A 17,984-nucleotide genomic window follows, 5' to 3' on the forward strand; every position below is an offset into this window, starting at 1 on the left:
AACTTTGGTAGCTTTGTCTGTGCGAGTGCTATGACACTTGCGTTGTTGTGGGTTGAAACTTTCCTTTTCCTGAAATGTCGCAACAAGGCGAGAAAACATGCGTTGGAAAGGTGGGTTCTTGTCAGGATATCACGTACCTTCAACAACAAAAGTAAAAGAAATGTTATGTCGATGCAGTACTGTATGCCTACTCTACACAACAGCATTTAAAATGACTAAACTAATGTACTAATTGTACCCGTACATAAGACAACACTATTGCAGTTACTGTTCTGCTATCTTACATTCCCCATAGATGAGTAGCAGTTCTACCTTCCCTTCATTGGTGTACATTCTACTCACATAACTCTTTAACTGATGATAGTTGACAGAATGATGGGTGTGCATTCTACTTATGTTTATATTTGTCCTCTGTCAATGTCAGCACGTGAATGTGTACCATTACCACGAGTACCTGCACTAAGCGCTGGGAGCGTCAATGTCAACGTTGTGTTTTGTAATTAATAATGTTGTGTTTTGTAATTAATAATGTTGTGTTTCAGTGAATGGTACACTGTGATACATTTTTGAATAGGTCTTTAGGGGAGGAAATGAATTAACGAATAAAAAATACAGGGTGCCATTTAAAAATGTCATACTGCTGTTCATATCTTTGTAAAAAACAAAGCTACAACAAAGGCAATCATGCTGATTGATGTCCCCCCTGACAGCTAAAGAAGATTTGCTTGAAACATTTTGTAATTTGCATCGGGATAAACAGTTATTTAGGGTGGTCAAGATAAATGGGACACCCTGTGTGTGTGTGTGTGTGTGTGTGTGTGTGTGTGTGTGAGAGAGAGAGAGAGAGAGAGAGAGAGAGAGAGAGAGAGAGAGGGAGGGAAGAATTGGAGAACATATCTGACCAATGATTCAAATGCCCTGCTATCATAGTTACAACTGACTGAGAGAAAGAAAACAAACAAACTTCACTTTTTCGCAGCAGAGCACACAGAGCACAGAACAACATCCCCCCCCCCCCCCTCTCCCCCCTTGCAGTCAGTTCTAACTGGAAACCTGGACTTGTTTAGAAAAATATCGTCTAAACACAACAGAAGGAAGTGATACTTATTACACTCAGTAAAATTCATAGTGCTACACCTGCAGTTCTTTCTTAGACAAGAGGATTCATCACTAAGCAAGCCTTACAATGAAACTGTGTCTGTACAGGGTATTTCAGCTTAATGTATTTTCTTTGTTGATTAGATGCCAGCAAGTTACGTGTGATGCATTCTGGCACTGTCCATGCCCATTACTGCAGGTTTGGAAATAGAAGGTAGCTTGGTGCAAAGTTTGCATTCAGTACAACCAGTTGCATGAATTTGCCAGGTCTTCAGTTCACCTGCATCTGCATGTACATCTATGTCCCACAAGCATTCTGTAGTGTGTAGCAGACCCTACTAAAAGTACTGCTATGATTTCCACCCTGTCATGCATTTGCAAATTGGTGCGCGAGAAGAATGTGTCTCAGTAAGCCTCCATACGAGCTCGAATCTCCTGTCGTGGTCATTTTGTGAGATGTATTGGAGGATGTAACATGTTGTCTGACATCTTAGAATGTTCATGCACAGAATTTTGGCCAGTGCACCCCTGTGTGATGCCCAACACTTGTCTTGTACTGTTTGCTGCAGGAGTTTGTTGAGCATGCACATGATGCTCCAGCACTTACTTAATGGACATGGTGTGATATGTACTGCTCCTCTTTGAATCTTTCCTGTCTTTTGTATCTAGATAGCAGTACTCAAGAATCAGCCTGACATGGGTTTTGTTAACTACCTGTTTCACTGATGAAGTACCTTGGTTGGAATACTCGCAGTTAGCACAGTCTGGTACCTGCCTTTCATAGAACTAATTTTATGTGGTTATCCCATTTAAGGTTACTCCAGTCACATACTCCTGAATCTGCTTTTGTTGTTACTGTTTCCAGTGTGTAACTGCCAATCATGTAATGGAACAATAATGGCTGACAATAATTTTCATTCGACAAAGGGCGTTCAAAAAGTTTTGCACAGTCATCTCCAATTTTTTATTTTTTGCAGGAGGAGAATGAAATTTTTTGTGAACGTACTTGGAACATTTAGCTATATGTTGAGCCTACTCAGTGTAGCCTCCATCAGCAGTGACGCATCTGGCCCAACATTCTTTCTGTGATGTAAATGCACTTTGGTAAAATTCTGGGTATTGACTTTTACACCATTGCTTGACACAGGAAATAAGGTCTTTCTCACTATCAAATGTTTTATTGTGGAGGTGTGCCTTCAGACAATCAAAGAGGTAAAAATCAGATGGAGCCAAGTCCGGACTGCAGGGACAATGAGGAACAATTTTCCAACCTATTTTTCCTAATTTTCTCCTGCGTCATAAGGGCTGTTTGGGATTTGGCATTGTCATGGTGTAGTCTGATGAGCTGTCCCTGAAGCTGTGGTCTTTGGGTCTTGATGGCACGTCACAGCTTGTCCAATGACAAACAGTAACGGTCCCAGTTAATTGTGGAGCCAACTTCCAAAAAGTCAATGAAAATGACACCACACTGATCCCAGAAGAAGGAGGCCATCACCTTTCGGCCTGCTGTTCGTGAAAGTCTTGGTTTCTTCCTCCGAGGGGAACCTGGATGTTGCCACTCTTTGGATTGGGTTTTGCTCTCAGGATCAGACAAAAACAACCCTGTTTCATCCAGGGCAACGATGCCATCAAAACACTGTTTCCACCCTTCAGTAAAGGTCTTCTTTCTCATTGTTTTCATTTCTATTGTCAATAATCTAGGCACCCAACATGCACAGACTGTACCAGGATACCACACTACCAAATGACAAACGAGTCATTTCAGTTAGCTGTCGTGTTGTCACACACCTGTCATTTTGGATGACTTGATCAATGGTCTCCTTATACACATCACTCACTGCCGTCAATGGTCTGTCGCACCGTGGATTGTCCAGTAGAGAGAAATAACCTTCTTTAAACCTCTGCAACCACCACTGGATTACTGCTGCGATCCACTGTGTCCTCCCATAAACAGGGAGCAACTTCCTGTGAATCAATGTGGCAGAGTCATCAACAGTCTTGAAGAAGAAATCCATCACCGACCATTGTCGTAATCTGACATCTCCTTCACAGTCCATTATGGCTCACTTGTAAATAAAAGAAAATATTTTTATATACCAACGAGTAGCTAAATGTTCCAAGTACGTTCACAAAAAATTTCATTCTCCACCTGCAAAAAATAAAAAAGAATAGATATGACTGTGCAAAACTTTTTGAATGCCCCTTGTATATCACCATTATGGTTAAAGCTTAATGAAAAGTGTATAACATTCCACAAAACTAGCTAAACTGTATTAGTAATGGGTGCATGGGCAACTGTGCCAGTACACAACAACCCATATACAATGTGTCTCATAATTAATGGCATAAATATGTAAAGTTGAAAGTACATTATACGAGCCACTAGATTATGTGTGAACAACATCCCAGTTAAGAAAAGGTAACAATGCTCTACAACATTAAGAAAAGTTATTATAGATACTTTAGCAGAAGTGCAAATGTTTTGAATGAGTATGACAGCAGTTACATGACTGTACTTGTAGTTGAAGGAGGCATTCAAAATGTTGTCCTTGTATCTGGATATATGCCCTTACCTGTTGCCACACTGAATTTCAAATCCTTTCAAACATGCCTGAATGATATTGAAATTGTAGATGAATGTTGACAACTCTCTGATCCAATACATCAACCGTGTTAACTGAAGTGGCATGCACTGCACCTTAAGGTGGCCCCAAACATGGAAATCTGTGGGCTACATCTCAGATGATCTTGAAGGCCATGTTACAGGCTTGCTCAGCCTATCATTGGCCATATCAGTGCATTAAATGTCATCCTGTGATAGCACCAAAATGTGCCTGTGATTCATCATGCAAGTAGCACATCCTCTGGCGTTGCTCTAAGGGAACATCTTCAAGTAATGCTGCAAGATGAAGCTATGGAAACCAAGAGTAATTTCATGTGTTGAGTTTGTTTGGTAACAATACCTAGTATCTCTACCCACACATTCAGTGAAAATGTCTCCGATGTTGAGACTTGTGCACAGCATATGGGTTTTAGCCTAGATGACTTGTAATGGAGAACTGTGGTAATTAAACACACCATCACAAGTGAACCCTGCATCATCTGTAAATAAAAGTTGTCAAACATAAGGTTGCCTAGAGCTTGTTGTTGCATCCATTGACAGAACATAAGTCTAGGACCAAAGTCCGCTTTAATAAAACGCTGAACTCATTGGAGGTGGTGTCAGTACATTGCATTGTGATGCATTATTTCCCAAACACTACTGTGGCTCATTCCAGGAATTTTTGTGGCTAGTCTCCGTGTCGAGATTCGTGGCGAGTGTTTGACTGTTTCCAGCACCATATCTTCAAGCACAGGCATAATTTGTGCAGGCCTACCCACTCCCGCAGAATTTGCAAATCTCCAAGTTTCTCAGAGGCATTGCTGCACCCTTGTAAAAATTCAACTTTCAGGGTGCATTCAGACAGGGTATGCCTCTTGGTGCAAGTGTGCAGCCTCCCATGCGTTGCTGTTAGCCCCAGCATACATGAAATGCATGTCCACATACTCTTCATTACTGTAATGTTCCATGTTACCACCAACATTCATACAACACAACTGATGTTCTGCAGACAACCGACATGAGTGGCACTCTGACTGTGTACTGTACTGTCATGTCCATTCTGTTTACAACAGATTTTAATAAATCTACACAAAAACCATACCAATGCCGTGGATCAGCATGTGTCTTTACAAAGAATCACATCAGTAGTGGCTGGTAACTACAAAGTCGTGATTATCTTAAAAACTGTTCATTTGCTGATCTATGTTTGCTGAGACTTTTTTGTTTCTAGTATTGTGTACTTTCAGGTGTATGCATTTATGCCATTAATTATGATACATTCTGTGTAAGATGAAACTAAAATTGCAAGGAGACAGAATGGCTTGCTACTATTTACCTTCAGGATGCAAAATACCAAGTACTGCCAATAGACAAACATAAACAACTATATTAGCTATTGGTACTGACAGCTCTCTCCTCCAGGAGAATAAATTAATGAGATTAGAATGAACAAGCAGGTTACACAGACACCAGGTCGAGAGAGACCCACCTGTTACGAGATGAGTAATTCTCTACCTTTGATATGAGTAGCTTGCCCCCTCCTTACTAACTTTCCCAGCCTGTCCCTCTTCCCTGTCTAAGGAAGGAACTAGTAGCTCTGGTTTTTGAAGTAAATGCTGACCAGCCATTCTGTCAACTTGTAATTTTTTTTAATGAACTCACCTATTTTGACGCAATGTAGATGTATTATATGGAAAATATTGAAAGCTAAATAAGTTACATGTAATTTTCAGATCCTGCAGAAATCATCCAGACACGATACAATGACCAAGATGGTCATTACGAGTATTATGTTCATTATGAAGGATATAACAGGAGGCTGGACGAGTGGGTACAGCGAGACAGGTATGTTGTTTCAGAGCAGGTACTGATTGAGAGTAGTTGTTTCTACTTATAGTGATGCAGTCTTGAACCAAAACCAGTGTTCTGCTGGCATACATTCAAGATAGCACAGCTACCTGAAGAGTACAGTGAAGAGTACTGGATAGAAAACTACAGTATACTGTAAATTACATAGCTGATATTATGCTTCTGTGTACACTTCATTTTAGTTTTGATTCACGTAATAAAAATGTGATTGTTACCACTGACAGCTCCAGAAATACTTAGGTGCCATACTTGTACACTCTGAGAGACATTTATCCTTTAAAGGAATCTTCTGTTAACTCACAGTTGCTTCATAAGGCCAACAAAGAAATAAACAAATAAGTAAAATGCTCACTATGTTTACCATGAGCAGCTGGTGTTAAAGCACTGCAAGTTCACTTTGCAAAGTAAAACATTTTGTGGACTTGTTTAGACAAAAGCATTGCAGATGCTGCACTGTCATAAGGATGTCATTTATAAACAGAACTTTTGTGTGCAGAATTAACTTTTGCTCATAAGGCATCTGTAGTTCTTAAGACTAATGCTAGTCTTTGAGATCAGAATGTAAATAATTTTAATTCTGCAGGCAAAGCTCCAACAGTAACAAAGTGAATTTGTAGGTGAAGAAACCAATTGAAAATGATTTAGACATGTTTTTGGTTTTTGCTCGAGCGTGTGCTGTATAGAAATAGCAGGTTGGCTTCCTGCAATTGAAGGTTATATTCCAGCAATGAATGTGACGTAATACCCTTTACAAGTTCAAATTCCCATCAGTGTTGACATATTGAAAGGAAGAATGGTCTGATATCAAGCAAATTACAGATGAGAACTTTTGTATAAAATGTAGATAGTTTGATATATCAACTGTAGGTTAAGTTACAACCTTTTGAAAGCATTGATCCTTTGAGTACAGAGAACTCACCACAGTTACAATTATTTCTTGTTGCTTTTCTGGGAGCCATACTGTACAAAATATATGAGAGTTAATAAAAATCCATTGTTACATTTATTTTTATAAGTAATATTTACATTTATGCTTGAAAATTTGTTGCCCCAAGTGACATCTGCATACGCTACAAGACACCGTATGGTGCATTATGGAGGGTACCTTGTACCAGTATTAGCCATTTCCTTTCTTGTTCCACTAGCTAATGCCACTAGCCCGAATTTCTCTTATCTTGTCTTGGTGGTCGTGTGGGACACCTCCAGTGTCACTTGGTTTGCCCATGGACTCTTGCTTCCGAGGCACCTCTTAGTGCGCTCGATGCTGTGGATCCGCTGTCACAGCAGGGTGAATGGTGGGTGGTAATGCGTCAACACCACTTGAGGCGGAGGGCCAATGTGGAAACTGGCACCTGGCCTCGCCCACTCACCCTGTGAATGGACAGATGGCTGCTCCTTCATCAGACTCTGAGCAGGCACGGGGGGAGGGGTTCACTAGTTATTGAGAGCTCCAGTGTGAGGCGCATTATGGAGCCCCTAAGCCAGATAACATTCAGGGCTGGAAAGGAAGTCAATGTGCACTTGGTCTGACTGCCTCATCCAAAATGTGGAGGCAGCCTTGCCTGTGGCTATCGAGCATGCTGGGTGCAGTCGTCTGCAAGTTGTGGCTCACATCAGCACTGACGACTCCTGTCACGTGTGTTCTGAAGCCATCCTCAGTTCATACAGATGGATGGTGGAGGTGGTGAAGACTGCTGGCCTCATACACGGGATGCAAGCAGAGCTTGCAATTTGCAGCATTGTTCCAAATTGATTTGGGTCCTTTGGTTTGGATCCAAATGGAGAGTTGTAGCCAAAGGCTTCATCGACTCTGTGGCAGTCTTGGCTGCATATGTTTAAACCTGCATTATTGTTTGAGGGTTTGTAGGACCCTCTTGACAGGTCAGGCGTGCGCTACACAAAGGAAGCAACTACTCGTGTAGCAGAGTACTTGGGGAGTGCACATGATGGATTTTTAGCTAGGGGGTGTCTGTATATGTGTGGATGGATATGTGTGTGTGTGCGAGTGTATACCCGTCCTTTTTTCCCCCTAAGGTAAGTCTTTCCGTTCCCGGGATTGGAATGACTCCTTACCCTCTCCCTTAAAACCCACATCCTTTCGTCTTTCCCTCTCCTTCCCTCTTTCCTGATGAGGCAACAGTTTGTTGCGAAAGCTTGAATTTTGTGTGTATGTTTGTGTTTGTTTGTGTGTCTGTCGACCTGCCAGCACTTTCATTTGGTAAGTCACATCATCTTTGTTTTTAGATATATATTTCCTACGTGGAATGTTTCCCTCTATTATAACCATACAATTGAAATTTTTGCTATACATAAAATGTTTTATTACCACATTATCACATAACAGGCCCATAAAAATCAAAACCTAGCGTTATTTAACGTAATTTTAGTTTTGAAAGATGAGTAAGAGACTCATTTTTCAAGCATTTTAAGTGGTTCCAAAATGTATGTGAAAGGTCCAGAGACTTAAGGGTTTCAATGTATACAACTTTTGTGCACTCTGTTTTGTACTCAAATTAGCCAGTCAATGAACTAAAAATGTGTTCCACTGCTTCAGTGTCTTCCTTTGATATAGAGTGATGTCTTCCTGTTGAACCAATAGAAACTGGAGTACTTACAATCTTAAATACATTGTGAACAGGAAGTGAGCACTGATGGTGGTGTTGCTGTACTTCAGCTGGAAACCTATATCCAGCAGCTGGTCCATGTGGTAGTATAAAGTTTACTACAATTTCATTTAACACACAACTGGTTTCTATAATCTCTGCAATCCACCAGTCACAGTCATACACACACTCCCCAAACACCCCCCTTTTCAGGTAGTGAATCTGAATATTATCCTGCTGTTTCTGAGGTGTCGGCCGAACAAACAAAATTTCTTCTTTCTTGCTCTTTAAAGTGCGTACAATATGAGTTCGCTCATCACTTTGAGTCCAAAAATGTGTCTTCTGAATTTCTTTCACAGTAGTAATTTGTTTGGACCATTCTTCTTTTTTCTGTTCACAGAATTCTTCAATTTCCTCTTGGGACAAAAGAATGTGGGCTGTGGATGTGTAAGATTTCATCACCCTCGTAAAATCCTCAGCATTCCGAATCGCATCTGTATTTGGTCTGGAAAGATTCTGTTTTGTGGTATAGTGCTTCAGAAGACCTTCTACACCATCACAAGGCCCCTTTCCTATGACCAGTAGCACTGTATACCCACCCATTTGGCACAAGCTACTTACTCAATTCAAACAGCTGGTAACAATTTTTAAAATGACTAGGAGCACCATCAGAAATAATGATGATCTTCTCTCCCATTGTTTGCCGTTGAAGAGTTTTGCACATTGCTAGCAAAGCATGTGCTGAGTCATGTCCCGTGTCATCACTTATAGCTTCAACACTTCTGGTCTTCTTTTGAAATTATGTCACTCGTGTAAAAATTGAAACCTGGTTATTACTCCAATGATACCTTCGTACTTCTTGTGGTAGAATTACAGACCAGTTCTCAGCAGAATCACAGTGAAGCAGCACACAACATAGTTTTTCAGCCTGTACACACCCTTTCACTTCTACAATGTGTTGTTGTTGCAATTTCTTCAGATGCTTGCATATTACTGCTACCACTACCCATTTACCAAGTTCATCATTGAAACTGTCAAAGGCAACAGTTTTCTTAATTAGTTTATTTTCCTCCCATGTCACATATGTAATTTCTGCTACGTCTTCCAGGCCAAGCGTCTGTAAAGACGGTCCTCCCTTTCCAGGGCAGTCACCACATTCTTAAAACAAACAAGTCTCTCACTTAACGACACAAGCTACTAATGACTTCACACGACCACCCGAGGTGTCGTGTCACATGCTCCAGTAAGTTCTTCAAAGTTACCACACAAAGTTCAAAATTCGCACAGTACACACATAAACAGACATCTCTTGGTGAGTGTGGAACTACTCACTTAGGCCATAGTGCATATATTTTGATCTTCCAATATGTGAAGTTGTGTAGTTGCTCTTATAAATTGCAAAAGTTTCTTTAATACTGCGAGTCATGTACCTCTTCACTTTCACAACTTTTTGACCTTTAACTGTTACAGTTATGGTGTCTTTTTTGTTGGCAGTCTGACGGGAACAGTCCAATTTATCTTTCCAGATAAAATGACTGCACTATTTGAACTTGGGCTGCTTCTGCAGGATGACCGTAATAGGGAGCTGGTCTTCCAAAGACTCCTTTTACAGACCTAACATTTCTTGATTTGTCTGCCATGTACTTTGATACTGATGGAACTTGGTTTAAAATCGTTTTCTTTGAAAATGAAAATGAAAATAATAGTTAGGATGCACAATATTCAACAGCTGAATTGATCTTTGTGAAAAATTCCTGGCAGGAGGTGCAAGAGTGCTTTGGTTCATTTTCTTCTGAAGACAGAATTTCTACTTTGAAGAATGTGGTCAGTTTTGCTGTAGTGTATTCATCTACAGCTTTAGTAATTTCTCTGCTCGTTGTTGATGCATGGAGCTTATGACTCAACTTCACTGAACACGGTTTCTTAACAGGACTAACACCTACCTCTGAAGTTGACTGATTCAGGGTATTTAATTCTTCCTCTATTGATGCAAAATCTGCATCATCTGCACCATGGGAGGATTCACTTTGTTCAGACACTATCATTGTTATTCTGTGAAAACATTTAGAACACAAAGTCATTCACCGGAAACATCTTCACTTCAAAACAGTCTTCAAATTAGAACTCTAATTCCTAACCTGAACAAAGTTTTTCCCCAATCACTCTTTTATGGACATGCAAATAGTCAGCACACTTCACTTTATTGTGACCCCAGTCAACAGACATTTCAAACAGTCCTCCTCACAAAACACACTGCAACTGTGTCAACTGGCAAATTCCTCATGAAAACACAGAACTCACTCGATGGTCTCAGATTTCTTAGGAGCCTCTTCAGAAACAAATTAGCACTGAACAACTACAATAAACAACCATGACAAATAAACTGACAAGAAACTACAACAAAGTGTAAGAAATATCAGTAACAATGAAAGTGAAAAGAAATAACTGCAACAAAAAAGTGATAAGAAATAACTGCAACAAAGATAATAGAAATAAACATTGTAACAAACAAATTAGTAAGAAACAACTTCAGTGAAGACATACATTACCCCTGAAAGTTAAAAAAAAATTATATTTTAAAATAAAACCTGTCCAGCTTAAAAATGGAGGCTCTCCTTTACAGAGAATAGACTACATGGTACTAATCAACAGAAAAAAAAACTAACTTTTCTGGATGGGCATTAAAAAGAAAAAAAATCCTGTAAATTATAAAAAAATTCAAAAGTTGACAGTAAAAGAACTTACTTTGATATGTCCAAACAGAGGATACCATTATAATCATGAAACAATTATCTTTCATACAAAAAACTCTAGCAAAATATCTAGAACTGTTACAGAGATACAGCGTTTTAAACATTTTTCCAAAATTCACATCTTCAGAATGGTGTTTGCAGTGTCATCTCTGGAGGCCTTTGGGGCAGGAATTTATTTGGAGGAAACCAAAAAATACATGTTTCTTACTTACTCTTGAGTTTTAACGTATGCTAAATTCAATAACATCTGAGACTATGAAGGTAACCACTGTGCCTGAACTGATATGGATTATGCCCCACTCAAATTATTGTTGGGACCAAGAATTAGATGAAACCTGAGGTGGAAAACTTGGAGATATTTAGCGAGTCATGGAACGTGTATCAGAAAGACAGATTAGAGGCCATAGGAGGGGGAGTGTTCATTGCAGCTGACAAAAATATTATCTCTATTAAGGTTGAACTTAAATGTGATAGTGAAGTTATCTGGTCGCGTATAACAGTTGTAGGTGAAACCAAGTTAATTGGAAAAACATTGGCCACCCAATTCCTACGTAACAGTTCTAGAGTCATTCAAAGAAGTCTATGGCCAGTAGTGCGTAAATATCCAGATCATGCAACACTAGTTGGAGGCACTTTAACCCACCAAGTTTAGATTGGGATGTCTATAGATTCGTTGTGGGGGGTGTTGACAGACAGTCACGGATAAAAAATGTAATTAAATGCGGGTAGGAAGAACAAACCTGTAATGTTCAAATACAGTATTATTAGTGTCCTGCTTGACACAGTCAGGTTGTTTAAATATCCGGGTTTAACATTGCAAAACGATATGAAATGGACTGAGCATGTGATAACTGTGGTAGGGAAGGCAAATAGTCGACTTCAGTTGATTGGGAGAATTTTTGGAAATAGTGGTTCACCTGTAAAGGAGACTGCATATTGGATGCTGTTGCGACCTATTCATGAATAATGCTCAAGTGTTTCGGATCCATATCAGGTTGGGTTGAAGGATGGCACCGAAGCAATTCAGAGGTAGGCTGCTAGATTTGTTACTAGTAGGTTTGAACAATACATAAGTGTTACAGAGAACTTTATGGGAATCCCTGGAGGGAAGGTAACATTCTTTTCGAGGAACACCATTGATAAAATTTAGAGAACTGTCATCTGAAGCTGACTGCCAAAAATTTCTTCTGCCAAACAATTCGTATGTTGCATGTGAGGACCACGAAGATAAGATGTGAAGAATTAGGGCTCATACAGAGGCATATAAACAGTTGTTTTCCCGTTGCTCTATTTCTGACTGGAACGGGAAAGGAAATGACTAGTAGTACTACAGTGTACCCTCCAGCTATGCACCATATGGTGGTTTGTGGAGTATCTGTGTAGATGTAGAAGGAACAATTAAGGTTCCCTTCTATACTTCTAACGGGCATACATACCTAAGGGGTGCAGTAATTAAGGAAGATGACAATAAATAATGGGGTGTGCTGGTTCTGAGATATTGTCCCTAAAAGCTAACAACTACAGTAAAATCAAGGATGGCCCTTGCTCGGGTTGTTGTCTTTGGACAGGGTGGGCCATGAATGGCTTAGAGCCTTTATGTGGCGTCATTTGGCGGTATGAGAAAACCTGCTACAGTAGCGCACTTGGCGGCAAAGGGGGTGCCAAAATGACTGCCGATGGAATAGTAAGTAACCCACCTGATACTCTCGGCATGCAATGCACTTTGCTGCACTATTTGCATTACACTGGACACAGTATTCCAAATGCTGATACCAGGAGAACAAACCGGGTGTTCGGCATCAGAATTTGTACACATGTAGGCAATAGAAGCACCTCGAGGGAACGCAGATTGAGAAGGCGGTGCGGAAAAATGCAGTGGCACACCTCTTGTTAAACAAATCACAACAGAATGCTGATCCTGAATGCAGGGTAAGAATTCTGCTGTTTGCGCATATCCCGGCGAAATGTGGCAGATGACAATGAGAGTCACATGATGTTGCACGGGCGAGCTGCCGAGGGCACAGCAGGAAGGTGTTGTCTCATCGGAGTGGAACAAGAGACTGCTTGGGTGATGGTTTAGTGTGCGTGGCATCCAGAAAACATGGTCGTCTAAGCTCATCCTCCAACAGAATTGACTAACAAGGGTGTTGGGGGCTGGTTTCCAGTCTGCGCAGCCCATCGTCTGCTGCTACAGGTGTAGGTGACAGAGGGAGTTGCCATAGTCCTTATGCGAAATGTAAGTTTGCGGAAGTAGAATCAATTTGCAGTCAGCTTCAAGTGCCATTTCTGTAAATTTTCTTAATAGTATTCTGTGAAAAGAACATTCTATTCTTTCCAGGGATTCCCATTTGAATTCACGAAGCATCTCCGTAATACTCGCATGTTGATCAGTTCTACTGGTAACAAACTTAGCAATGCACTTCTGAATTGTTTCGGTGTCTTCTGTTAAACTAACCTGGTGGGAATCCCAAACACTTGAGTAGTATTCAAAATTAGGTCACACTATATGTGGTCTCCTTTACAGATGAACCACACACTCATAAATTCTCCCAATAAACTGAAGTTCATCATTTGGCCTTCACTCTCATCCTCCTTATATGTTCATTCAGTTTCATATCGCTTTGCAACATTACACATAGATATTTAATCAGAGTGGCTCTGTCAATCAGCATAATACACAAGCTGTATTCAAACATTACGGAATCATTTTTCCTACTCATCAGCATTAACTTAACATTTTTCTATGTTTAGAGTGAGCTGCCAACCATTACACTAACTAGAAAATTTGTCTAAGCCATCTCGTATCCACCCACAGTTATTCAATGATGACACCAAAGCATCATCAGCAAATAGCCACAGATTGCTGCTCACTTTGTCCATCAGATCTTTTATGTATATAGAGTATAAGAGCAGCCATATAACACTTCCCCGAGGGCACTTTTGGTGATACCCTTGTCTCTGATGAACACTCGCCATTGAGGACAAGGTACACGATGAACAGTATTTTGGAATCCATACTTGTTATAGAAATGCTCTGTGTGTGTGTGTGTGTGTGTGTGTGTGTGTGTGTGTGTCTAAATTTATTACTTCTATACGACTAGGTCTATTTGCACTAAATTTTGCAGACAGTATCCACATATGCCGCTAAGTGCAACTGTAAAATTATATCATGGTATCACATGTAGTGAAAAAGATAATTATGATGCCATAAACACTGAGATCCACGAAAAAATTCCAAATCATGCATGAAGTTTTAATACATGTATTCTTTACTACTAAGACACTCCAACAGTTGACTCAATTTAAAAAAAAAAAAAAAAAAAAAAACTTTCTGACACCTGGCAAAACTTTTGACTGCCTTCAGCTTCGAAGTGCAAATGACTAATAGACAAAAACAATAGCCAACAGTAGAGCTGAGAAGAATCATTACAATAGAGACGTTTATAAAATCATGTTATAGAAAGGCTAAACCTGCTCTCAGCGTACAGAGGCTGTCCAGAATACTGTATTTAAATGTTTGTGCATTATGCATACTTCTCTGCATGACTGTTTCATAATTTCAAAGGTGTTTTCAGGAATATACGGACATGAAATTTTTTCAGTGTTACACTACAAAAGCAGTTCATTTGTTATTTTTGTTTCTAATAGAAAATTGGCAAAATGAATACCCAGGCAATGTTGAGTTTGTCAGCTAGTTTGTTTATAAATTGTGAGCTGTCCTTTATCATTTGTCAGATGAATTTCTGTCAGATTCTGTACAGAATTTACAGCTGAGTTAGCCCTTTGCTTAACCTAGTATACTGGTGCCTTGTGGTTGGAAGAAAGTGTGGGTCACACTCGTCCACAAAAAGGTTAGCAGAAGTGACCCACAAAACTACTTTCCAACAACACTGACATCCATATGTTTTTGTAGAGTCTTAGAACACATCTACATCTATACTCTGCAAACCACTGTTCTCAGTAGTGAAGATGTCACATGTTATCTTCGATGAGAAGTCATAAACGGAGCATAGTTGCATGTTTACAGGCCTAGAGTCAGTTTTGTGGTCCAGGAGTCACCAGTGGTTCGCCCTAGAATGAGCAGTGATGAAATGCAAAACTGATTTTTATGCTCTAAGTTATCTGGAGCATATTGTCTGTAAACCAAAAAACATTGTATAGCGGGGATCAACCAAACAATCCAGTGCAATTGTTATGACACTGACCTCATTTTCAAGTGGATGAAATTTTCTCTGTTCGGTCCTCCTGATTTACATTTCCGTGCTTTTCCTAAATGATTTCAGGTGAATGCTGGGACTGTTCTTTCATCAAGGCTCCAGCTGATGACTTGCCCTAGTCTCATAAAAGCTTACTTACAAGGGGGTGTAAGGGGGGTAAGTGCAGATATGTGTAATGGTGACACAGGATGGTGTTCTGAACAACATTACATCAGTATTTACGTCATTTGCAAACTAATTATTATAGCCGCTACAAGTTGTATGGTTTTGGGTTGGTCAGTACCTTCAAGTACACATGGCAAGAGCAAGCCATTTATGCTTATTTTCCCCAGGGCATCAGGTCAGGAGTTTAAGTGTGGACATGTGGATTGTTGCAGCCGTTGTAATCTTGACATTTCTTGACAAATTGGTAGTGATTAGTCGCCATTAATGTTGGTTTCTTTCTGATCTCAGGGCTTGTTAATTGTCAATTTTCATTGCAATAAGATGCCACAGTATACTGTCTTTAAAATTCTTCGTAATATAGGGTTTGTAGTGGAACTGAATATTTCATAATATCTTTCTCTCTTTAACTTTGAATAAATATAATAATTTTTAAGCAAGTCCTGTCCAAATTAATTTTACACTCTTGCAAGTAAGTTAAATTCATGTTAAAAGTTATTTTTGTGAGATTAAATAAAGTCAGTGTTCGTTAATGCTGGCAGTGAAAGATCCTGTACCCATGTTCACTTTCATTGATTTTGATGAAAAAATTATGATCACTGCACTCCACTGAGGGATGTAGAGATTGAAAATAATTAAAGTTTCCAAAGTTTCAACTTTGAATTAATTCCTATCCACTGGAACTCCCTATCTCACTTTCCTGAATTCACTTAAAAAATTAATTATCAGTTCTTTTTAATAACAATACTTTTCTCTTTCAAAAAGATAATTACTTTCAGATAACATGGAAGGCACTTCTGAAATTAAAATTTTGATTACTTTCACCCTTTATATACTTTCACAATTAAAAGTCATACTGAGACAAGATGAACTGAGACAAAATGGGAAAAGGAGAGTGAGACACTATTGTCTCAACTATTTATAGACTTATACAAAACAAAAGATGATGTAACTATAACTTCTTATGCCTAGAAGTTCTTAGTACACTACTTGTTCCTTTGAAAAGGTAAGTCTTAACCAGTTCACAGTTATACAAAAATGTTAATGAAGTTATTTAAAGTTATGGCTTATGGCTGTGTAAGAGTGGCTTCATTAGCCCCTCAGACTGGGGGTAGTGAATAATTGTTTCACTGACCTCAGTTCAGAAGGAACCCACAGTACCATACTTAAATTTTAGACCAAGCTATCTAAGTTATTCGTGAGCCTAACAATTTGCTCTCATAAAAATTTTCGTTCCTTAATTAGTCTTAAGTATTCCAACTTAAACATTAATTGAGCCGATCAATGTTTGCTCACAATAAACTTCAACTGTTTCATTTCTTAAATATGGCAACTTAAAACTAGATGAGCGTAACAGATTGCTCAGTATAAACTACAGTTTTTTCAACTTTGACAAAGGTTTTAAATTTTATTTTCTGTCTCTTCTTGTGCTGTCTTCTTTCTGTAGCTAGGTGAATAATCTCAGGAATTTTGAGTGCACAGATACGCCAACCCAATAGGTCTGTGGCAGGCAGTTTAAGAATCGAGCCCAGTGGGATCATTTTCCCGAAGTTCATTGAGTGCACAGGTGTGCCAGACTATTAGGTCCGTGGCTGACAGTTTAAGAATTGAGCCCAGTGGGATCATTTTCTCGGCAGCTTCTGCTCTCCCAGGCTGCAACTGGTTGTTCCTGAGATTGTTTGCCCAGCTGTGGTGGACAGTTTTCGGCATTCCAGCATGTGCACATCTAACAATTGAATGTAGCATAAGGCTTATCGACACTCACAACACCTAGAAATATGTAAAGTCATGGATTAGTATTCTTTTCCTCCTCATAACATTTATCATTGCAAAATGACATCTAGATCCAGTCCGTTCAGTGCTCTATTATTTTTGAATTCACAAGTCTCGTACATGTGTCATGAGCACTGTGATTACAGTTCCTTCACTTTGTCAGCAAGATTTGCTTTTGCATTTCTTATGCGCTACCGCAGGCCAGTGAATCATACATTGTTGCAATGTCTGTCAGTACAGTCCTTTTCATAAGTCTGGCTGCACAGAGCATATCAACAAGTCTTTTTGCAGTTTTGTTTTACAAGTTGTTACAATTACTCACTTTACACTTGACATCACAAGATTCTGATTATTAATCGTTAATTACACATGAGTAATGACAGTTTAAATTATTCATGTAGAGCTTGACAGGTGCTGATATTTCCGGTTAGTCTTTATCAGTACATACCATGAGCAAAACTATAGGTCCAAGCAACCTCCCTTGATTTTACTTTCGGGCTTTAATTGTGATGAGTAAATAGGCAGTTTTTCAATGACAGTTCAATAAACAATTTAGTGCAGCAAGTGGAATTTTATTAAGTATTACTGGTGCATTTTTGCTTTATAAATTTGCACATCAGAAATATTCAAACATTAATTCATATCTATTTGATCCGAAAGATCATCAGTTTATGAATACTAACTACATTTAATAAGAGCAGAAGGCCATGTAAAACAAAATCATCAGTAAGTATTTGGTGAGTTTAAGGCGGTTTTAAAGAAGTCGCTTTTAAAGTCGTTATCACTTAGTACAACAAGCTAATGGCTCAAGAAAATAAATTCACTATTATTTGAAAAGGAGTTGATGGCATTTAAAATAGCATAGTTATTAAATTTGAATATGAGCTAATTGCTCATTAAAATATGA

At 39.2% G+C, this 17,984-nt stretch overlaps 1 protein-coding gene across 1 annotated transcript in view; it reads left to right on the forward strand.

The window, feature by feature from the left end:
• The window catches only part of LOC126411481 (histone acetyltransferase KAT8), a 98,842-nt gene that overhangs the window by 29,718 nt on the left and 51,140 nt on the right, over positions 1-17,984 (forward strand). The window contains exon 2 of the mRNA XM_050081366.1: positions 5,434-5,545. Within this exon, the coding sequence (XP_049937323.1) occupies positions 5,434-5,545 (112 nt within the window). The remainder of the gene's footprint in view (positions 1-5,433; positions 5,546-17,984) is intronic.

The sequence above is a fragment of the Schistocerca serialis genome, chromosome 1 (assembly GCF_023864345.2).
Source record: "Schistocerca serialis cubense isolate TAMUIC-IGC-003099 chromosome 1, iqSchSeri2.2, whole genome shotgun sequence".
In the NCBI taxonomy this organism is placed as follows: domain Eukaryota; kingdom Metazoa; phylum Arthropoda; class Insecta; order Orthoptera; family Acrididae; genus Schistocerca; species Schistocerca serialis.